The sequence below is a fragment of the Brienomyrus brachyistius genome, chromosome 23 (genome assembly GCF_023856365.1).
Source record: "Brienomyrus brachyistius isolate T26 chromosome 23, BBRACH_0.4, whole genome shotgun sequence".
Taxonomy (NCBI): Eukaryota; Metazoa; Chordata; class Actinopteri; order Osteoglossiformes; family Mormyridae; genus Brienomyrus; species Brienomyrus brachyistius.
The window spans coordinates 9,755,044-9,778,007 of NC_064555.1; the positions used below are offsets into that span (position 1 = coordinate 9,755,044).

Genomic DNA, 22,964 nt, shown 5'->3' on the forward strand with positions numbered 1-22,964 from the left:
GAATGACATATAGACAGTACGCTATTCACTTATGATATTGCTTGAGCACTGCTAAATTGGACTTTCCAATGGTCTTTCCACCGGGGTATAATCTTGCACAGACTTTTGAAAAACGATCTCACGGTTAGTTGTGCAGAATTGCCATTTTTCAGCTATTTTTAGTAATACGCAGTGGGTGTGACCTTGTGTGTCGTCGTCACGGTGACGCAGCTGATTGACATCCGCAGCCTGCGTCGCTACACAAGCACATGCCGACTGAAGATAGAGGAAAACCACACAGAATGCGCAGAAGTATTTATACATATTCTGCGCATTATGTAATTATATCATACAAACAAAATAAGCTTTCTATACTGAGTACGATAGTCGCCCAGACACATAACAAACGCATATTGCGTTTAAAAGTTTCAAACTTGTAAAAAATTCAAGCGTTTAAAACCCGGCAACACTCCGCTTATTTACTCAGCAGATGGCAGCAAAGTATCTCATAAAGTATCACCGCCTCGCATGGCCGGTAGTTTCTGATGTCCTATTTCCAAAAACTATTAAACTCAGATTCCTTCATGTCTCATCATGTACCATAATAAGCTGTAAATATCCAGCCCGTGATCTAAGCATTGTAAGATTACTATGCAATCAGGTTTTTAAGGGTGAGCCGGAGTGGCTTATTTGCCGTGGCCTGAGTGGGTGGGTCTGCGCAGGTTACGGATACAGGAAGGAGCGCAGAGCGCAGGCAGTTCAGCGCGTTTCATCGCATCGTATCGCAGCGCAGCGCTGTGCGGAGCGGAGCGGCTCCGTCTCATACTGACCGGGGGCTCTTCTGCTTCTCCTCTCCGCCTGTTTCCAGGTCCTAACGCCGAGGAAACCATAGCAAACAGGTAATCAATTATATGACTTAAGTTTGAGCGTTGTTACAGCATTAAGAGGAATCCAGATTATTATTCTGGTGGCAATTTAGATTTAAGCTAGGATCGGTAACACAACAGCAACATGCACCTTATTTCATGTTTCTATGATTTTGCCCGGTTGCCTGTAATCCAGTAGGCGTAAGTCAGAGGAACGCAAATGTGATTTATGAAGGACATGTCTTCCAATGTATGACACAGCGGCATTAGATCGGTGGGGTCCCGTTTTGTAAAAGGCAACGATTTGTTTCAAACTTTAGTTGGAAATTATGATGCCATTGTGTTTTGTATAGAGACACTGTACATTGATTCGTATGTATAGGATGATCATACGTCCTCTTTTCCCCGGACTTGTCTTCTTTATTGGGACCTAAAAACGCCTGAAATGTCAGGAATTTCGCTTCGCTTCGAGTTGACATTTGCTTTCTATACCGTCACTACACTTTATGTGTGTATTTGCGTTGCTTAGTCGCCTTTCTTTGCATCCTGCTTCTGCTGTCCTCTTTTTTGCAAAGCAAAATATGGTCACCCTATATGTTTATACAAAACTATTTATACCAGCTACAGATACCAACTGTTCCTTTAGCTGTTTGTAACACTTAGGAGGCACTGTGAATGAATGCACTGTCTTCCCTTTTCCATTACCTGTGGAATACGTGCTTAAAATGCAGTTATTCAGGAAGGGAGGAAATGGATTCCGGTTAAATGATGTGGCTCCCAGTTTTAATATGGAACAGATGTACATGCTCCATGCTGGGAGGCTGCTCGCTGTGCGGACGGTGACTGCGGGCTGTTTGAATGAACTCCATCGTAAACGACTAAAAGAAAAGTAAATTCATATTCTCGTGTTTCGGCTGCTTATCATGGGCAAAAGTGAGGGGTTCTTGGGGGGGGGGCATAAAACAAAAGGCTGGTCTACACAATGGATTGGATGGGAGTGTAAAGATAACGAGTCACTGTCTCCCTATGTTTCTTTAGTTTACAAAACACACACTTTGCGCGTGGTGAGCTTACGGCCAGTCATAAACAGCATCCGGTTCCAACATTTTTTCCTCCCTCCTTCCTCAGCACGAAGAACCGCAAAGGGTCTGTTTTATAAGCTTAAATGACGCTTACCTAAGACATGCGTGCAAGGGACTGGGTAAATGTCCTTTTGTACAAGACCATAGTCAAATATCTGTTTTTTATCAAAACAGATGTGCAAACACACATGTTTTTGTGTCTGTGTTATATAATAACCTGAATTAAAGAGTGTACACCAGTACCTGCTGAGCTTGTATCAATAAACACAGATTTGGATATTAATTATAGTACATTGTCTTCTTATCACAGTGAGCCCTTTGGTGAATTTACATTATGTTCGATGGCTGGAATCTTGATAAGCCAGTGGAATAAGTTAGGCAGTAATACCTTACTGGAAATGGTATTTGCTTCTGTTTCAGTGAAACTATTGTCGAGTGTAGAAATGCACGATTTTTGTGCTGATGTACTTGTAGCCGCACGAAATTTTATGAGTAGTGTTACAGGTATGAATTTGTGTAAACTTTTTTTTTTCTTTGTGGTGAATGTTATGAAACCAAACTCGTTTTTCACATGTTGTGAGATGTCATCTCTTTATTCGCTTATGTAACGCAGCGACAAACGCTCCGCCAAACAAAACGAGGCTTAGTATCAGCGTAGTGACAAATGAGGGCTGCGGGTTTCCTATCCTGGAAGACAGGCTAATGGCCTTTTCTTCTTACTCTCAGTCTGCTGAAGTGATTGGTTTCAGTTCAGCCCATGCGTATCAGTGTGTCAGATTTCCTTTTTACGCTGCATAAAAAATCCATTGGTTTTTAGTCAAGACTATTATTTTTTAAATGTAAATAATAGAATATATTTTCCGTTTAGCTCTGTTTAGTTCTTCTAGTGGGAGGGGAGCAGAAGTTGCCTGGTGTTATTACTGTTTATTTTCATGTTTTCGGCATGTTTTTTAATCGGGAAAATTTTACTGTTACGTTTTGCTATTTTTATTTGATATATTGTGTTATATGTTGATATAGAAACTGATTGTCTGTGTAGATTTGCTGTAGGTCGTAGACCCACTCCCGGTCAAAGTTTAGGCTTGCTGTTCGTTTGGCGAAAGCCGGTCTCTCTGGCCTGACAAATTCTTTATGACCTCTGATAAGAGAGAGCCATTCACGGAACTCACTTCCTGGACCGCAGTCAACAGGTCTTCTGACTCGCTGGTCTTGTTTTGGCGCATTGTTTGGGTGAGGGGGGGGGGGATCATACCTGTCGTGCTGATTTATTTATCTGCTTGTTTGATTGTTTGTTTATTTATTCATTTTTGGGGTGACTTTTGCAGGTCGTGTCCCTGGCAATATGTTAGGTGGGGCGGTGGGGGTGCTGGGGGAGACAAAAACTCCCTCCGCTGTATGAGTTAAGTGTGTGAAATTTAAGAATGAGCTTCCAGCGATTGTGCTGCTGTGCGGTTTTGTTTAACGGGTGCTTTTCTGTGTATGATCTACAGCAGTGTTTCCCAACCCGGTCTTTGGGGACCCACAAAAAGTCCACATTTTCGCTCCCTCCCAGCTCCCTACTGGAGCAAAAATGTGGGTTGTCTGGAAGGGAGCTGGGAGGGAGCAAAAACACGGACCAACTAGGGCTCCCCGAGGACTGGGTTAAGACACGCTGAACTAGAGCACTTCAGTCTATGCAGGTGTCATCCATGTGATGATATAGGGGCTCCTGTTCTCTTTTGGGGGGGGTCTACTACTTCCTTTTTACCAGTAGTAATTTCAGATGCATATTTTTGAAAACCTGCAAACACTGTGATCACTTCCAGTTTAACAAACCACTTCTATTTTCTCACTTTTACATTCCAGCATTTTAAGCACAATAATTGCCGCAAATGGAAAAGTTATACAGAAAGTTATAGCGGCGCTGAAAAGTTTGTGAACCCTATAGAATTATCTCTCTTTCTGAATAAATGTGATGTAAAACATGACAGTCCTAGAACCGCAGAGTGAATCCAATTAAACGGGTGACACAAAACATTTTACATTCTAATTTATTTTAGGAAAATGATTCAAAGGTACATATTTGTGTGTAAAAAGATATGGGAACCTTTTAGGAATTCGTATGACCTCCATGTCCAGCAGCAACTTCAGCTTCACTTTTAAAAAGGCTGTGAACCTTTTATGGCCTCTATGCAGTTTTGACCTTGTATAAATTCACAGGTCCATGCTTGACATGATGGAGTGCAATGTTTGATAGCTGGCTGTAAATCAAACTGTTTTTGTTTGCCTAAAGAGCAATTAAACAAAGTCAGAGACCAAGCCATTTAAGTATTAAAATCAGTCTTAATGTAGAGTTGAACAGATGTCTTTGCTAAACCTTTTGTGGTTTTTCTTTTTCCTCATTTAGTGCTATTTATACTTGTGCATTTGCATGAACATCCTTTACACATTTACTTAACGTTGCTTTAATGCAGCGTATATTAAATAATCAATTTTCAGGTGGAAATCCCCAAAAATCTGGACCTTTTTACCTTTTACTGCGACTAAATGAAGGTGTTGTGGAAAAGTGTATAGCGCAGATGTCATACTGCGTTTAAAAAAAAAAAAATGCTATTGTGCTAATTGCACTGGCAAGCGCCGCAACTTTGCATTCCCGTTGCATTTCCAATACTACGATATCAGCTGTTTGAGGCGTAAGATTGAGACGTATTGAGTGCTGAAGAAAAAGTGATATCGCCTGTATTTCCCTTTACTTTAATGATGACAAATTATCCCTGTCGTCCTGTAAATAATAATCGATACTTTATTATTCTCTGTGGGGAAATTGTCTTCTTTACGCCTCCCTCAGCTTGCTCTTTGTGGAGTAAGTTGTCCGTGAAGGGCAGCCACCCGTAGCGGCGCCCAGGAAGCTGGGGGTTAAGGGACTTGCTCAAGGACCCGCAGACGCGCTGAGGCTGGGTTTGAACCGGTGACCTTGTGATTACAGGCACACAGGCTTAACTGCCCCCCCCAGTAACAGCAACCACCAGTGTTGCCACTGCCCTTGTTGGGTTATTCGGTAAGCCGCTCCGCCCTCCCTCGCAGCTCTATGCCGCAGGCCATTTGCGCCGATGCCACATGCCAAACGTGGGAAGGCCTTGTGACGCAGGGAAGCAGCAGTGTTTAGGTTCTCGCCCATGCGGGGCCCACAGGTGAAAGGAGCCAATGGGATTAATGAAGACGCTTTTCCACCTACGCAGGCTTAGAGTATGTTTTATCTCGATTCCGAAACTAAAAGAAGATCTTACTAAATGACATAATTGGTGGCCTGTTGCCTGTTTGGACAATGATTATGAATTAGGCAAACTTTATTTGCATGAAGAATTAAAGTTTTTGCTGCAACTTGCATGATCCGGATTTAGATCTGGATTTAAATAATATAACAGCTGCTTTAGGTTACTGTGATCTTAGAACATCACAGCTAAATTCTTTTTCTGTACTTTTCTAAGGCATGACCTATTCAAAAGGTTTGTTTTTTGTGGCTTTTTTCGGCAAATGAGGTCCCGGCTATCCCGGCTGTAACGGCTCAAATCAGAGTGAGACGTTGCATCTTCATGATATCTTCTGACAAGGAATAAAACAGAGACCGCCAAAATCTACTTACCGTTGTCGTACTCGCGTCGTAACCATTAATCATCATGAGACTCGCACTTGCGATAGACCAGAATTCTCTGTCCTGTTCTGGGCGGCGCCAGAACGTTTTCATTCCAAAACACACTGCTTTCAACTGCCACATTATTGGCCTAATAAGGACCATATAAACCTTGATTAAGGCAGGGTTGGAATGGAAACATTATGGTGGGGGGGGGGGGGGGGGCAGGAACAGGATTGAGAACGACTGCATTAGACTGTATTCTGGAATTTTTAAAGGTGAGTTTTGTATGTGGGAAGAAGACAATCAAAACATAGACGGCAGAGGAACAATGATTTTGTGCTTCAGCAACACAGTATATAAAGATGAATGAACAAAGTTCCAGTTCACAATTAAAAAAGAAACCCAGTAAAATTCCATTTTGTACTGGTTTGTTATGTTTTGTTGGCTTCTTATGTCTGGATATGAGGCTATTGGTAAGACAGGTCCTACCAGCACACCCACTGCTGCTGTCTTAAACGTGGGACCTGAGCTCAGCCTGGACTCAAGCGTGTCTCTAACAACGTCCCGCCTCCTAATAAAAAGTCCAGTATTCTGAATTTGATGCCAAACGGAAACTGCAGGTGGTACAGAATTTATGAAAATAAAGGATCATGGGATACGGATCTAGCCGTTTAAATGAATGTCAAGTCACCGGGCATCTGCGAATGAAACTTCACTAGACTTTGACTCCTTCAGAAAGTGCAAACTCTAAGGCATTTATTTTAGTTGCTATAGCATTTAGTCAATGACTTACTAACTGGTAGGGCTGGTGAAACTTGGCATGTTTCCCATCTGTGAACAGCTGTTCTTGGTTTTCATCTTGGTCCCTTCACCCCAGACACATGACACACCCCAGCCTTTCTGCTTTTCATATGGCACGGTTGACTGGTCTACCATAGGCCCCTTCATCACAAGCCTTCTTCTTACCATCAGGTACACATCTGGCTCTCCACCCACAAGGAGCGAGGCCATGGTCCAGGGGGGGCCGGTGAAGGCGGCTCAGCTCTCTCGTTCTGATGGCAGACCTCCTCCCCGCTGGTCTTCTGGAAGTCTGCGTGGTGGTCGGAGCCTCTAGCGACAGGCTTAAAGACATATGTGAGGTAAACGGGGGGGGGGGGGAATAAGTCAAATCTCCTCTCTTAAAAATGTACTTTCTTAAACAAGCATTTATTAATGGTTTACCGCCATTCCATCTGCTGCATAGTCATCTGCAAGATTATTAATGTGGTGCTCGCTTCTCAGGGGAGGGAGAGGGAGCTCCCCCTACTAGAGGCCGAGGTCCTGCAGGTGCACGCCCCTCCCTTCGTGAAGAAGGAGAATGAATCGGAGCCCCAGGTCGGCCTCACTCAGGTGCAACGTCGGCGCTCCTTCATCAAGAAGAAGAAGGAGAGATTCGAGGGCACGGCGCCTGCTGAGTCCTCCGCCAAGAGTACGGACCCAGAAGTGCAGGATGTCACTGTGCCCATAAACATCGACTTGGTGGCCTTGCCCCAACTTTGCTTTCCTGGTGAGTCAGTGAGGAAGTCTCCTAAATAGAACAATGGTGGGTCTTCTCGTGACATTTAACTGCACGTTTGAGAAGTAAACAAGATGCAGGCCTTAGGGTCGAGCAGTGCGCCCCTATGCAGGAAGCCGTTTCTAACACCTGTACAAAACTGATGCATTTGTGAAGGAAATGCGAGTTCCACAGTTTAACACTGTGCTGCAACACCACTTATAACAACACTCTAAACGTCTGGGAACTGAAGAGTTTTGAAAATGAAATGTTGTCATTCATTCCTTGAGAATTTTATACAGCATCTGAACTGTTTGGGAAACAGGATTGTACAAGATCGGCAGACGTAGGTATCTTCACCACGAAACCGTGAAGCATAGCAGTATGACGAACAGATGTTTTTACTAGCCACTCCCATAATGTCACAATACATTCCAATTCGCTTAGCTTGTAGACAGAAAAATAATTAAAAACCTATCATGGATTGTGATTCAAACCAAAAAGAGCATGACGTGACATTCTGGCCATATCGACCACCCCTGCTTGGAACATGTTTGCTTGAATATGCCTCTGATTCAGCCAAATCAGGAGTCATGGCTTAAACTGAAACTGGAAAACGGGAGATTAATCCCACAATAGCGAGCCTTCCGGTGAAGGACGAGGATGTTTACCACATCTCTTCTCTTTAATCAGAGGGACTTCACTTGTCGCGTGATTTTCAAGAAGACCATTACCACTTCCTCGTTTTCACCGATGTCCTCGGCAACCGGACCCATGGAGTGGTCGTCCAGTACTATAAACCAATCCAGGCAAGCATCGCGGGACATTCCCTTTACTTTCTTCTGTTCTTTTTATTTTGAGTTCTTTTGGGGGAGTTGTTTTTTCTCCTTGCTTTGCATTGAGGTCATCGGCAGGATGAGGTCACCCACTATGTGCCTGTTGTAATTGTTCCAGGAGAGGGCGCTATATCAGAATGGACCCTGGTCATCCCCAAAGGGCGCCAGTCTCTACTGCCCTTATAGTATCTGCGTCATATCCAAGTACCCCTACTACAATGCTCTCAGGGACTGCCTGTCAAGGTGGGCTCCTCCACCCGCTGCCAGCCTCCCATGGCTCTCTGTGCTTGGATCTGGCATTAACGTCACCCGCTGTTTCCGTCCTCAGCCTGATGGCTCAGCTGAAGACGTGCCGGAGGGCCGAGTGGGACATGGTGAAGGACTTCGCTGCCAGGCTGGCCCTAGTTCCCATTCCCCCCCCTGGTCAGCTCCACGTGGTGAGGTGTTACCGGGGGGAGCCGTTCCCCTGCATGATTTCTGAGTCCTGTGAGGTCTGAGATACACGATGCTAACCCCCGGCCCCTCCTACACCCAGGTGTTCAACCTCCGACCGCTGCAAATCATCCTGCCCTCCACAGAGGACAAGGAGCAACCTATCATTGACTTAGACCTTCACCTTCCCTTCCTGTGCTTCAAGCCGAGACAGCTTCTCCAGGTGGGTTGGGTTTGGGGGTTGTGGTGGGGTTTCAGTGCTCTGAGTTCATGGTAGGGACAGGCTGGTATCTGGTTGTGTTAACTGCTCAATGTAGAAGACACAATATGTTTCAGTATCTTGTCCCGGTGCCTAATAGCCCTTTTCCTGAAGAACAACTACATTGACACTTCAGAGAAATCCATCGTCAGAGATGGCACAGCCTGTCTTCCTCTTTGCCCATGCTATGAACATGGTAGATAAAGCCCCAGAGGTGCAATATAGAGACCTTCTGACCAAGTCTGATGTCTGACAGCCCTCCATCACAGTCTACATCAACTGGACAAGGATGAGCTTCAAGTCTGCCAGGTCCAGGTCCCTTGTACTGAAGAAGAGGAGGATCATGGACAAGTTCTGCTGTTACCTGGATGCCTTTGCAATTCCAATCATCACACAGAAACCAGTCAGTAGACTTGATGAGGTCTATGACTCCAGTGTCAAAGATGTAGCTACCATCTAAACCACCATCAAGGAGCTTGAGACTTGGCTCGATAGGGTCGAGAAGTCAGGACTGCCTGAAACATTCCCAGCAGCAGCCAGAAAGCCCTAGAAGATGGTTGCTACCAGGTGGTGAAGGCAATGGCAGTCATCGCAAAAAGGGGGACACCACTGTTCCTCTAGAAAGCAAATAGCCTTTGTGAAGGCAGGAGAGCATCTCAGATCACAGCCGCACAGGCGTACGCCACACCGCTCATGACTGGCAGCTACCTGTCAACCTAAGCAAGAAGCTCAAGTGTTCCAGCCCACATCACAGCAATGTCTTTACGACCAGATGTTATTCTTAAGGCTTCAAAACAACCCGCCCTGATTAAACTGTGAAGACTATGGAGGAGGCATTTCAGAGAATGCAGGCCAAGTACCAGGAACCTCTGGAGAAATGTTGGAAACAGGAATTTTCAGAAGATAATACTTAATGCATAACATCGAGGTGTGCTTAGGATCGTTATCTTGTTCAAAAACTAATGATTTTCAGATTTTTGATTGGTATTGTATTTATCAAGCACAGTATCAAGTAATAACTTGAATGTAGAGGGATAGTGGTGTGTTTACGTTTAGAGTAAATGTGCAGGCCCTGCTGTGTGGTGTAACCTGGTGTGTGTGTGTGTGTGTGTGTGTGTGTGTGTGAGCAGGTCATCACCAGCATGCTGACGGAGCAGCGGGTGGTGCTGCTCTCCTCGGACTGGGCCCTCCTCACCTTGCTGGCACACTGCTTCCTGCTCTTCATCCGCCCGCTGACCTGGCAGCACCCGTTCGTGCCCATCCTCTCGCAGCAGATGCTGGACTTCATCATGGCGCCGACTGCCTTCCTCATGGGCTGCCACCTGCGGCACTTCGAGGAGGTGGCGGCGGTAAGGATCTGGCAGTCGGCGGACTTTTGATAAACCGGTCACTCTCCTTGCCCTGAAAATGAAACAAAAACTGCATTTGCTGATAAAAAAAAAAAAAAATGGAGGGAGATTCCGCCATTTCCGCAGGCGAGATAAGTAGCGGAAGCAGGCTGGCTCCCATTGGCTGTTTATTTCCACCAGGAAACCGATGACCTGATCTTAATAAACATCGACGAGGGGACAGTGGTGTCTTTCTCGTCGGACAGCACTGGCATCCCCGAAGTCCCCCTCGTCGCCGAGGACTGCTTTATAAAACGGTGAGGGTCTCGTGTGTCTGGTTCCCAGGGGTCAGAAAGCCTCTTCTGGTTTTTCCCTTATTTGATTATTCATTTCCTGCGCTGTAAATCTACAATAAATTTGATTTGATTTGAAAATGGCCTTCTAAGCTTGTAAGCTGATCAAATCCACATGCCCCCCCCCCCTCCCCCATGGCCTTTCTGACTGGCCTCCCATGTGGAATGGGGGACCTTCAGTTTTACTCATTCACGCTTCTTCACTTCAGACACAGCAGAAGTGTGGTGTTAGTCGCTCGGAATAAGCTGGGAGTAATTCTCCTTAGAGCAGAGAGAGCAGTTTAGCTCCTCTCTTCAGAGACCTTTCAGTAGAAGCCTCGCCTTTGATCTTCATGTTCCCTCCCTGGTTCTGACTTTGTGGGAGTTCCTGTGGTTAGCAGTTGGCTACAAGCTACTCGAGCCCCCCCCCCCACCCACCCTTTGGCAACTCTCTGGGTGCTCAGGTTCAAACTCTGCTTCGGCTCTAGTGTGCTGGCTTTAATTTCACATCTCTGTGGTCTCTGCCCTTGGAGACGGCAATCAGGGGTTTCATCCGGTCTTCCAGGTATTGTCTTTTATCAAATGATGGCATCTGACCCGCTGACTTCACCTGATAATTTCCGCAGTCATTTGCACGTAGGCCGGTGGTTCCACACATCTCCTCACACAATCTGCAATGGTTTCATTTTTGGCCGATGTTTTAATTTAGTTACTATCCGTCTTTCCATTGTACTTATGGCGATTTTAAAATAAAGTACTACAATTTTAAAAGTCTGCAAATGTGTTTAAAAAGGAAAGAAAATGACTAAAGCATAGTTAACCGTTTTATTTAACCATTACATAGCCTACCCAGAGATGTTTGGTTAGTCCTTTTTTTGTCGTCTTTCAGCATGCATAAATAGAACAGAGGAAATTAAAGTTGTTTCTGTTCATAAGTTGGCTTTAGTGTCAAAGCAAATTTTTGCTCCAAGTTGATCGAAAGCATAGGTGAACGTTTTGTGAAGAATTGTCTTTCTCCACTGGTGAGCTGTCAATCCAAGTGATGGAAAGGCCATGCCAGGACAACTGTTCTTCAGAAGAGGGCAGTGGGTTAAAGACCCTGCAGCGAAAAGACGAAGGGGAAATTACAGTTAATGCCGAAACGTGTTCACCGCAACCTACGTTCACCAACATCAAAAAAAAGCCTAATCGGTTGATCTCGCAGAAGGTTGAAGCTCCAACATCCTGTGCAGAATTAAAAAATAATGCAAATGCAGATTTTTGAGCTGGTCAATTCTCTCTCAACGCAGGGGAGAAGCTCTGAGAATGCACTACGACCTGGACGTCAGTCACCTGGCAACCAGCACAGACATAAATGACCTGAGGGCACAGAGGAGACTGTGGCAGCAGAACCTGAACGCAGAGGTCCAGGAGATAACACTAGAGCTGATGGTCAACATCTTTAGGTACCTGCCCTAATGTGGAGTGGGTCTCTTAATTTCTGATTTTTGGGTTGCTGTGAAACCAGCAAACTGAACCAAAGAAAAACACATTTTATGTCCTTAAATCTGTAAAATCTCTTACAAAGTGCTTTCTGACATCCCTGGGCCATATCTGCTCGAAATGTCAATAGTATGAAAGCTTTGTGAAGGATTATTTTTCACTAACCGCATGGCTTAAATTGTTTTAGCGAATCCTGCAGCTGAGTCCAATTCCTCCAGTTTTAATGAGTATTTTTGGATCCCCGGGGAGGTCTGATGCACTGCACCATGTTCGGTGTCCATAATGGATGTCTGCATTTTCAGGGAGGTTCACGATCATCTCAATTACGAGCACCGAGTGTTTAACAGCGAGGAGTTTCTCAAGTCCAAAGATCCCCGGGATCAACCCTTTTATGAGAAGGTACTCCTTTTACCCTCACTTCAGGGGGTGTGAGGACATTGGGCTTCCGATTAGTTTCTTAGTCAGTGGCGGGGGTGAGGTCTCTGAGGCTCCAGAATCATAAGAACATAAGAAATTTACAAACAAGCGGAGACCATTCGGTCCATCGGGCTCGTTTGGGGAGAACTTAACTAATAGCTCAGAGCTGTTAAAATCTTATCCAGCTCTGATTTAAAGGAACCCAGGGTTTTAGCTTGTGCTACACTAGCAGGAAGACTATTCCATACTCTAACTACACGCTGTGTAAAGAAGTGCTTCCTCGAATTCCAGAGAACATAAGAAATAAGCTGGTCAGGTTTATAGGCCAAAATTATTGACACACATGGGGAATTTGTCTCTGTTTTGTTAGTGAGTCATGTATATACCAGATGGATACATAAGTAAGACAAGGCCATGGTGAAATACAGCCTGGCTGATATGTGCAGCGTGGATGTGAGGTTACTGAATGTGTAAATGCAGGAATGCATGTGGTAAAGGAATGGTAAATAAGTCAGCATATCTATTACAGTTGTTCCACACCGATGTTGTATGGCGGGGGCAGTGTAGCTGGGTCAGCTGTTTATAAAGGTCATGCCTTATAGAAAGAAGCTTCTCTTCTGCCTGTTTCTCTGGGTACATAGTGAACTGTACCACCTGCAAGAGGGAGGAAGTTCATTGAGGTTGTGCGGCGCGTTTATTTAATATTTCGTGCAATGCCTGTTTGCAAATGTATGGTTTGAGTTGTGGAAAACACTGCCGCTTCTCTCGACACCATATCTCTGAAACCTTAAGGTTCTGGAGACGCACATATTTAACTGCTTCCTGAAGGAGCGTCTCAACAGGAAGATGGACGCTTTTACACGTCTGGAGATGAGCACGCGGTCGCAGAGGTAAGATTCGGGGCCACCTCCGGATGAACCAGCCAGTGTGATTTATTTGTTACTTAATTACCGTCATGGTCGGCGTGACGCTCTTCACGGTGTTAGTCAGAGTCCCTGATGCCTGAATGATTCCTTCGGGGCTTACCCGCAGAATGAAGGCCATGCTCGACTCCCCCCGGAGGCCCATGATGCAGGAAATGGCAGAGAAATACAGCAAACCTGAGAGTCGCTTAAGCAGGAAGCTGGGAGTGGGCATGAGCGATACGGGGGAGGATGGCTCAGGGGGTCTACCCCCCCGGCAGAACTCGCTCAGGAACACGCCCCGGGGGCACGGTAGGGCAACAACCGGCCAGCAGTTGTATGGTTGTTATGTTTTATGTAGTGAAACTTACCAGTCGCAGAGAGGCTAAGAATTTAACCATAAAACCTTAATCAGGCATAATAATAACTAATAATAATAAAAATGAGTGATATTATTATTATTATTATTATTAATAACAATGCAATATTAAAGATTATTGCTGTTGTTCATTTATTATAAAAGCCTTAGTTAAGAATAATGCTAATATTAATAATCAATAATATCATTAATAAAAATATTATCACTCTCATCACCATAATCAGTATTATTATCCATCCATCCATACATTTTCCAAACCTCTTATCCTATTGGGTCGCGGGGGGTCCGGAGCCTATCCCGGAATCAATGGGCACGAGGCAGGGAACAACCCAGGATGGGGGGCCAGCCCATCGCAGGGCACATTCACACACCATTCAATCACACATGCATACCTACGGGCAATTTTTAGCAACTCCAATTAGCCTCAGCATGTTTTTGAACTGTGGGGGGAAACCGGAGTACCCGGAGGAAACCCGGGGAGATGACATGGGGAGAACATGCAAACTCCGCACACATGTAACTCAGGCGGAGACTCGAACCCGGGTCCCAGAAGTATGAGGCAACAGTGCTAACCACTGCACCACCATGCCGCCCCTCAGTATTATTATATACTGCAATAATAATAATAATAACAATAACAATAATAATAATTATTATTAGTAATAATAATAATAATTATTATTATTATTATTGTTGTTATTGTTATTATTATTATTATTATTATTACTATTAATGATAATGATAATGATAATGATAATAATAATAATAATAATAATAATTATTATTATTATTATTATTATTATTATTATTAGCATTATATTCACCCAAGGCTTTTATAGTAAATTTATTTACAACAGTCATATTTAATTTTTTATTTTTTTTGTTGTTATTATATTATTGTAGTGGCCATAATCATATCTTCCTGACTTACCGTCCCGCTGCCCCCACCACAGCGTCACAAAGGGGCGTCACCACCTTCAGGCTTCCTGACTTTCCCGACCCCCTGGATTTTCCCCGGGTGCAGCTGTATTACTGTGACATCATCAGCTACCTGGACAGGGCCATGATGACAGTCCCTCCCGAAAACTCAGCCCTGCTGGCGAGGTACCGTTATCTGCGTGGCCTCATCAATACTACCATGGGCAAGCGGCTGGATGCCCTGTGCGACTTCCAGAACCTCTACAAGATGGACACGGACATCTTTCCCGGCGAGCTGGTGAGGATGATGGCCGACTCGCTGCCCCGGCAGGAGAGGGTGCTGGCGGAGCGGCGCTCCGAGCTCCAGCGCCTCATCAGCAGGGTCCGCAAGGACCACGAGAAGGACCAGTCTGGCCAGCGCGATGACACCGTGAAGAAATTCGAGCTTCCCAAGAAGCACATGCACCTGGACGACTTCGTTAAGCGCGTGCAGGAGTCCGGAATTGTGAAGGACGTCGAGACCATCAACCGGCTCTTTGATGCTCTCACCGTGGGTAGGTTTTGGGTGTGTGGGGAGCAGTAACAGTGGAGGTCGCATATTAATGCATGCGCTGATGCGGTTTCATTTCTGCGGGTTTCTCTTCTTGTTTGGGAGCATTTCAGGTTTTGTTCCTTAAAAACTGTAGCTGGTGGATCAGTTGAGCTTTTGCTGTCCCCACTAAATCACTACATTGTTTCTGTAACAGACGTACAGATACACATGTTGTGTTTATACTGTGTTAACCTGTAACTGCTATACAGGCAGATTAATTTGAATGTCCCTTAATGGCAAGGTGCGGACGATGCAATGAAGGCTTCTTCCCAATCAGTATTTTATATTGATTCTGCTTGGAATGGTAAGCGGAGCATGCGGCATGCTTTGTGTTGCGCTGTGCCCCCCAGGCCTAAGAGCTTTGGACCTGCCCTCATTTGGCATCGCTGTTCTTTTATGGCACCCCCTGTCTGTCTGGCCTGTCACTGTTCAGTCATTGCAACACGCTTGCCTCTGCTGTTAGTTTTATTGGAAAAAAAATGCTTCGTGCCTTGCTTAAAGAAATATATATAAGACAATGCTAAATCGATGCAATAGCACGGTGCTGCTTTGCAATAGACAGAAATGCGACGGCTTGAGCATGTTTGTAGCGCGGCTCTTTAATCCTTCAGAGAGTAAGTCTAATGCCTACATCTGTGGCTGCCATCTGCTCTATACTCTCCCATCTGTTGGAAACAGAATAGTGACAACTTCACGTTAAATTGCAGTAAGTAGCTGTTTGCTCCATGCCCTGTGTAAACACACAAATAAAATGTCCTCAAGCCATTATGTTATGAAAGTAAGACATTAGGAACTTGACAGTTTAAGCTGGAATCGGAACTGCAGTGGAATTGAAATGTTGCAGTGAAGAACCAGAAAGAAAACAATAGGTTGATTTATGATGGATTAAAACAATAGTCTAATTTGTCAAAGACGCAGGTACATACATCGTTGACTTTTGGGAATATCTGGCAAGACCAAGAACCAGCTAATCATTTGCCCTCTCTGCCCCCCCGTGCCATAAACATCTTGCCCACCGAAAGGTCAGCAGAAACAGGTGGATCCGGAAGTATTCCGTGTCTTCTACACCGTGTGGAAGGAGACTGAGGCCGAAGCACAAGATGTTCACCTGCCTGCTGGGGTCATCGGGCACCTGGACACCAACGAGTGTGTCTACAAGCTGTCGTCCTCAGTCAAAACCAGCCACGGCATGGGCAAGATCGCCCTGACGCAGAGGAGGATCTTCCTGCTGACGGAAGGCCGGCTTGGTTACATCGAGATCACCAAATTCAGGGACATTGAGGTGGGCTAGGCCATCGGTCATCAGCCGAACCCCGGAAATCAGTCTTTGCTTTCAAATTCCCATGCATTTTTTTTATTTTTAATTTTTTTGCAGGATGTGAGAATCTCTTCTGCGCCTTTCCTCCTGCTGAGAATCCCGACTCTGAAGATCAAGAGCAGCCAAAGGAAGGAGACGTTTGAGGCCAACCTTAAGTCGGAGTGTGACTTGTGGAATTTGATGATCAAGGAAATGTGGGCCGGGAGGAAGATGGCAGACGACCACAAGGTAAAAGCTTTTGCCTCCCAACTGTATGTGTGTTGGCTGTTGACAGAGACTAAGCATAAGAATGGGAATTTCATTGTTTGCCGCCTCGTCGTTTAGTTGGAATGTTCCCTTCTGATCCTTTGATGGATATTCCCTAAATCCCTACACAAGAGCACCCTTTCTATTTTGGCCACTTCCTCACTGTGAAATGCGTGAATCACATTTCTTTTTAAGGACCCGCAATACATGCAGCAAGCTTTGACTAATGTCCTCCTGATGGACGCCGTGGTCGGCTGTCTTCAGTCGCAGAAGGCCATCTTCGCTGCCTCCAAGCTGGCGTATTTCGACAAAATGAAACTGGAAGGTACAGACTGTCTTTCTGAGACCTGTGACGTGTGCTTACCAAGGTCAGCCAGACCTCCGTGTACCAGCAGAATGGCTCACGGCCGGTGTCCCACAAACAGTGCCCGTGATGGTTCCCAAAACTACCTCTGAGACCTTGAAGCATAAGATAAACCCCTCCCTGGACCTGATGGCTCCGCAGGCCGTGGACGTCCTACTCTACACTCCAGGTAGGAGCAGTTACACATCTTCGTCCAGGTCAAGAGCGGAGATTTCTCTGGGTCTATTGCCTATTACCGCCTGGAGCTATGAGTGGTGTGTCCTTATGAACGAATATCGACTTTAACAATGAAAACTGCAAAACCCTCCATTTCTCAAGGGCGTAATACGCTACTCCTGATTACCACACTAGACATAATAGCTCAGACATAAGAGACATAACAGCATTTCTGCTCTGGTCTGACTCGCATTATATAGAAAAAGCTTGAATCATAGAATCAATAATTCTATAATCGCTGTTAAATAGATTCTAGAGTGATACTAGGTAGAAAGTATAATTTTACAATATTTTATTTTACAACTACTTGCCCTATTTCCTGTCTCTGTTTCGTGTAGTCCAAGAAGGTCACATGACCAGTAATCCGCCACTGGAGAACTTTAAGTGGCACTGTTGGAAAAGTACAGGGCCCTGCTGGGGGGGGGTTTGACCCAGTCTCAGGCTGTAAATTCCCTCCAGGATAGTCAGGTCACATCACTGTGCTTCCCTGAAGGAAGCGGTGAACAGTCATGAGGGCGCTTTTGATCCACGCTCACAGGTCAGGGCTCTGGGCTTTTGATCCACGCTCACAGGTCAGGGCTCTGGGCTTTTTTGATCCACGCTCACAGGTCAGGGCTCTGGGCTTTTTTGATCCACGCTCACAGGTCAGGGCTCTGGGCTTTTTTGATCCACGCTCACAGGTCAGGGCTCTGGGCTTTTTTGATCCACGCTCACAGGTCAGGGCTCTGGGCTTTTTTGATCCACGCTCACAGGTCAGGGCTCTGGGCTTTTTTGATCCACGCTCACAGGTCAGGGCTCTGGGCTTTTTTGATCCACGCTCACAGGTCAGGGCTCTTGTCTGTGTGTTCTTCACTAAGATAGCCCCTTCTCTGCTCACAGGGCAGCTGAACCTGCCAGACGCAGAGGGAGGTGGGAACCCCAAGCTGTGGTGTGCCCTGAGCAACGGAAAGGTGGTGGTGTTCGACGCTGCTAGCTGGTCTGTGCGGCACAGTTCCATCCAAGTGGGGACCTCCCGCCTGGTAGGGGCTGGCCGCCACACTGCCATGGGCCATGAAGAGTTTAAAATAAGCCTGTTTACAATAATGCCAAATATTCTCAAATGTGTTTTTGTGTGGCAAGTCAAAATAAAAAAGAATTACACAGGTTTACTGTTGTATTGTTATTTTTCAGTTAAAAATAAGTGAAATTTGAAATATCTGCATTTCCAGATGTAATTCTTGTGTAAACTGAGAACCTTCTGTATAAAATTAAGTTATTAAATTAACATATTTGCTTAAGTACCTTGTGACCAGTGGTTCTGTATATTTTAACAAATATATAGGATTTTGCTTCCCTCTAGTGGTAGTTTGTGAATTGCCATGTAAAACGGTTTGCGTTCACACTTGAACTGGCCAATGCTGAGAATCAGATCTGTAAACCCTGTGTTGTACATCTGCAGAACTGCATGCTGGGAGTGGACCAGCATCAGTTGTGGATTGGCTCCCAGGATTCGGTCATCTACATCATCAACACCCACAGCATGTCATGCAACAAGCAGCTGACCGAGCACCGCAGTGAGGTCACGGACTTCGCCCTGGAGGAAAAGGACCAGAGATTCACGTGAGACTCTACTGTCTGTCAGTTTTGTGAATGTCTAATCTACTTTTAGTGTCTCAGACAGCAGAAACCCTTCTCCATTCCTGCTTTTGGCCAACTAAATCGTCATAAATTACCTGTGTATGGAAGATATTCTGTCGTGTTGCCCCCACAGTCTAAGAAGAGAAATGGAAAACGAATGTCCCTTGTGCTACGCAGTAATTATAGGAGCCTGAAGTTGGGGAAACCTGCTGACCTTTCATGATTCATGGCGGGATCCGCTGGTGCACGTGTCATTTACTGTGAATCTCCACTCCTCGCAGTCAGACCCTGGCGTACTCCTGCAGTGCCGACGGCGTGGTGATCACCTGGGACGTGTCCACGCTGCAGGCGCGGAAGCAGTTCAAGCTCACCTGCGACAGGCTGCAGTCCATTCGATTGGCGGGTGGAGCGCTGTGGTGCTGTGAGTTCTGCCCCCTCACCGACGCCCACAGCATTGTGGGTAGCCTTACAGCAGTGGCCCCGGGTGTTTTGGGGAATTCCGGTGAATTCCCTGCTCTCTTAGCCGCACTGCAATGGGGCTGTACAGCCAGTGGCTCCTCATTGTTATATACACGACAGCACTGCTGAGTTGGCATGCAGTGGCCCTCTGCGTTGGCACGTTCCAGGAATTCCCTGATGGCTCCAAGCCCTCGTCCACTCCTAAACTTTTCACAGCGGCGCATTTCAGAGCAGCTAACTAATCTGTGCTAAATTATGACTGAATATCATAAAAAAAAACTCTGTACAAGAAATAAAGCCCTTTCTTCATTACCGTACCTGAAACTTCAGATGAATGTGCCTTCCTGTATAGGCTCTGTGTCTTTCTAACTGTAAGAATGTGTATTTCGACTAAGTTTAACAAATCTACTTATTTGTTATAATGTAAAATGCGTTAAAGCTTCGGGTTACGCACGCAGCTGGGCTGAGAGTACATCGGTGCAAGAATCTCACGCTGGTTATGTTGCGCATTTTGTTTCGAAGCGATTCTGCTCACCGCTGCACGTGACATGGTTTCTGCTCGCCGCTAACACGGAATTCCCCTCGCTCCGACGGGCAGGTGCCAGGGACTGCGTGCTGGAGCTGAAGAGGAATGGAATGGTGTCCCGCCGCCTGTCACTTCCTGACGATCTCCGTAGTGTACCGACAGCCTTTAGCTGCTTCATCCACATCGCGGAGGTATGTGCCTCGCACTGTGTCCCCTCACCAGGCCTAAAGTCTGCAGCTTGTCCTTTTTACTCCTGTTCATGGTGTTAATTTAGTCGCTTATTCATTTTATCTGAGGCTTAAAACGTTCTTAAATAGCCACACCTATGGTAACACTTTACTTGAGGGGACATGAATGTAGTAGTACATGCTTACTTAATGCATTAATTAATCAGTAACTAAGTGCTTCATCATTAATCAGTCAGGACAGTTTGTGTATTTAATGAGGAAACCTATGTTAGGTCATGATTTGTTCTTGAGTAGTAAATGAGTTAATACATTTTTGCCCCAAGTGATGTCATACCATTATTAACTAATTGGTTAACTGTTGACTAATATATTGCCTGAATGGAATACAAGAACTGTCATGATTAATGATGAATGACCATGGGATCAGTACATTAGTAAAATTTAGTCACTAGTTAATTAATATATCAAGTAAGCATGAAATACTTCATTATTAAAGTCCCCTTAAGTAAAGTGTTACCATAAATATATAATCATTTACTTAGGCTTCATTTGCAAGCCCATTTCCTTAACTGCTACACCATCTGCAGCCATATTCAGGAATAGCCCGGGTTTTAATGTAAAATGGACTTTTGGCTTTTAAAGCCTTGGTCTGTCAGTGGTAGTAACACTGCACACAGTGATGTCCAGTAGAGGTCTTCGTGAGGGATAACTTGGAGTCCTTCCATATGAGAAGGACATTGGCTGATGTTGAAAAGCCCAGCGCTTGGCCTGCTGATTCACGACCTCGCTTTCTCCCGTCGCCCATGGCTCGCTGCAGAAAGAGCAGCTGTGGACTGGCTGCACAGATGCGGGCGAGCTGTGCGTGTGGCATTACGGCGACCTCTCCGAACCCGCGCACAAGATCCAGCTGCAGGACTGCGCAGGCGTCAACTGCATCATCAAAGTCAAGAACCAGGTGAGCATGGAGCTTAGACGTGCATCTTCAGATTAGAGCTAATTGAAATTCATGCATTCTGCAAGTTACAGCATGACTTCAGTTCAGTGCGAGTCGGTGTGATCTACTTAGTACTTCAGTTCTATGGTTCCCAAACGTCTCCCCCATCTTTCCTTTTTTGTTGCGTTCCTCCCACTTCATGCCAAACTAGCTAACTGATCTTCAGGCCTGTAGATGAACCAACTGTGCTTGAAGTGAAATATAATAAACGTATGGAGTCCTAGAATTCTAGAAACACAGGAAATTTAACAGGGAAAAAGTTCCCGCTGACTATTCTAGCGGTCTTGGGCTACTTTAACGTCCATGACTGAGCACATAGAAGCCAAGCTGGTGCTGTTTAGAGATTTACACACAGTGGTACTCTAGTCGCAAATACACTGTGTTGTTCAAACCCAGGTGTGGGTCGGCTGTCGGGGGCGGAGCCAAGGGAAGCCCAGGGGAAAGATCTACGTGGTGGACCCGGAGCGGCAAAGCGTGGAGAAGGAGCTAGTGGCGCACGGGGACATAGTGCAGGCCCTGTGCTCCGCCGAGGACCGCTATGTGCTAAGCGGCGCCGCCCGTGAGGATGGGAAGGTTGCCATCTGGAAGGTGGAGTAGAAGAGGTCGTGGGACGACGGCTACACTGCCACCTGGTGGCCGTCGTCCATCATCTGCACCGCCATGCCTGCCAGCCCACACCAAAGAGGGCTTTGTGAGTGTGTAACGCTGCTGCTCGTGGAGGCTGGACGCTGCGGAGAGCGCAGACTTGCCATGAGACAATAAAACGTACAATGAAGACAGCCAGTGAAGTGTCTCAGACAATAATACCCTCACTGTTTCCAGCTAATTCATAGTGGTAATAAGAAAAACTTATGCTATGTTTTATAGTAACTTTTACCATACAGTTTACACACCTGCTACAGTTATTTTATTTGGGCCATTTTGGCATATGTCATTTATATTCTTTTGTTATACATACATATAAAATTTTATTTTGTTCATTTATTTATACTTTTTCGTATGAACTGTACATGCACTAAGATCATTTTAGCTTATTAATTCTAGGGAGAGGAGGTAGTGTAATACAGGCTATCGGAGAGCTTAAAGTTCAGCTGTAAGTGAATTCATCAGATCCTATCAAATTATGATGTGTTCTAGAATTAGCCTTGTATTCTGTCACCTGTAGATTTCAGGTACACCAACAGGGGGCACTAGATACTCCCAGGTTAAAAATTATTGTATGCAAGATTAAAAGCCAATAGCACAAACACACATTTGGGAGCATTGGTTTTTTTTTAAAATCATGGATTAGCTCCTTATGCCGGTTTTTGCAAAACCTTAAACGATCACTTCTATATTCCTGGCAGTTTTGCTGGAAGTACAAACTATGCTTTTCCTATCTTAAGGGTACATTTTGAAGACTGAATATATTCTGTGCGGACTTAACTTCTAGTAGGGAAGAGCAGACATACATTTGTAAATATAAAACAGTTTGTTGGAATAAAGGCTCTGTAAGACTGCCTCTTGGTTTTGCGGAGATGTTTTCCCAGTAAGGGAGTAACGAGAGCCCACCACCGCCTTAGTGAAACTCTTTGAAAGCGTCTCCCTGTTTTCGGGCCTGGGGGTGCGGTGAGGGACACGCAGGAGCCCCGGTGTGAGTGCGCCTCTGTAAGCGCCTGGCTGTTCGTGCCAGCAGAAATAAACCGACCATTTGACGTTACAATCGTGAGCTTGTTTACACCGTGGTTGGAAATGGTAAAAAGTATGTTACGTTCATCCCCCCATTTCCGGTTTAGAACACGTTACAGAATATATTAAAGAAAGGCAGTCTAAATTCATCAACCATAGAAAGACCTTTTGATACTAGAGTACACTGCTGTTTATGAATAACTACTTTATTATTTTTCTATACCTACCTTCTACTGAAGTGTTTTGCGGGGATACTTCGGCTGGACCAAATGCATTTAAAATCGGACAGTACTTTTATTATGGAATGCCTTTATTTACATGCCAATTTATATATTTGCGAATTCTTACACTTCCTTTGCAATACAGGCTTACAGCACCAGGGGTATTTTATTCTTATTTTCGAGTTTTTATATGCAC

The 22,964-nt window shown here is 45.3% G+C and overlaps 1 protein-coding gene across 2 annotated transcripts; it reads left to right on the forward strand.

Annotated features, from left to right (window-relative positions):
* Nucleotides 1-722: 722 nt before the first annotated feature.
* On the forward strand, nt 723-22,130 carry dennd3a (DENN/MADD domain containing 3a). Of its 2 annotated transcripts, XM_048993678.1 has the most exons (25): nt 723-878; nt 6,513-6,679; nt 6,822-7,086; nt 7,768-7,883; nt 8,029-8,153; nt 8,239-8,347; nt 8,446-8,565; nt 9,732-9,950; nt 10,131-10,246; nt 11,551-11,706; nt 12,046-12,142; nt 12,953-13,050; nt 13,193-13,374; nt 14,395-14,913; nt 15,193-15,255; nt 15,974-16,233; nt 16,327-16,497; nt 16,711-16,840; nt 16,941-17,048; nt 17,975-18,114; nt 18,534-18,694; nt 18,994-19,133; nt 19,770-19,888; nt 20,703-20,840; nt 21,276-22,130. In XM_048993678.1, exons 2-25 carry the CDS (start codon nt 6,596-6,598, stop codon nt 21,474-21,476), a joined length of 3,837 nt encoding a protein of 1,278 aa, XP_048849635.1. In that variant the 5' UTR covers nt 723-878; nt 6,513-6,595; the 3' UTR covers nt 21,477-22,130. The 2 variants fall into 2 exon arrangements, with proteins under 2 accessions (XP_048849635.1, XP_048849636.1); XM_048993679.1 differs by lacking the exon at nt 15,193-15,255.
* Nucleotides 22,131-22,964: the final 834 nt, after the last annotated feature.

Excerpts from the sequence above, each read along its gene's own strand:
- dennd3a (XM_048993678.1), top strand. The coding sequence starts at position 6,596 with ATGGCAGACCTCCTCCCCGCTGGTCTTCTGGAAGTCTGCGTGGTGGTC. Across the intron at positions 10,247-11,550 it reads GAGGACTGCTTTATAAAACG|GGGAGAAGCTCTGAGAATGC; the intron begins GTGAGGGTCTCG and ends CTCTCAACGCAG. Across the intron at positions 18,115-18,533 it reads AAGTGGGGACCTCCCGCCTG|AACTGCATGCTGGGAGTGGA; the intron begins GTAGGGGCTGGC and ends GTACATCTGCAG.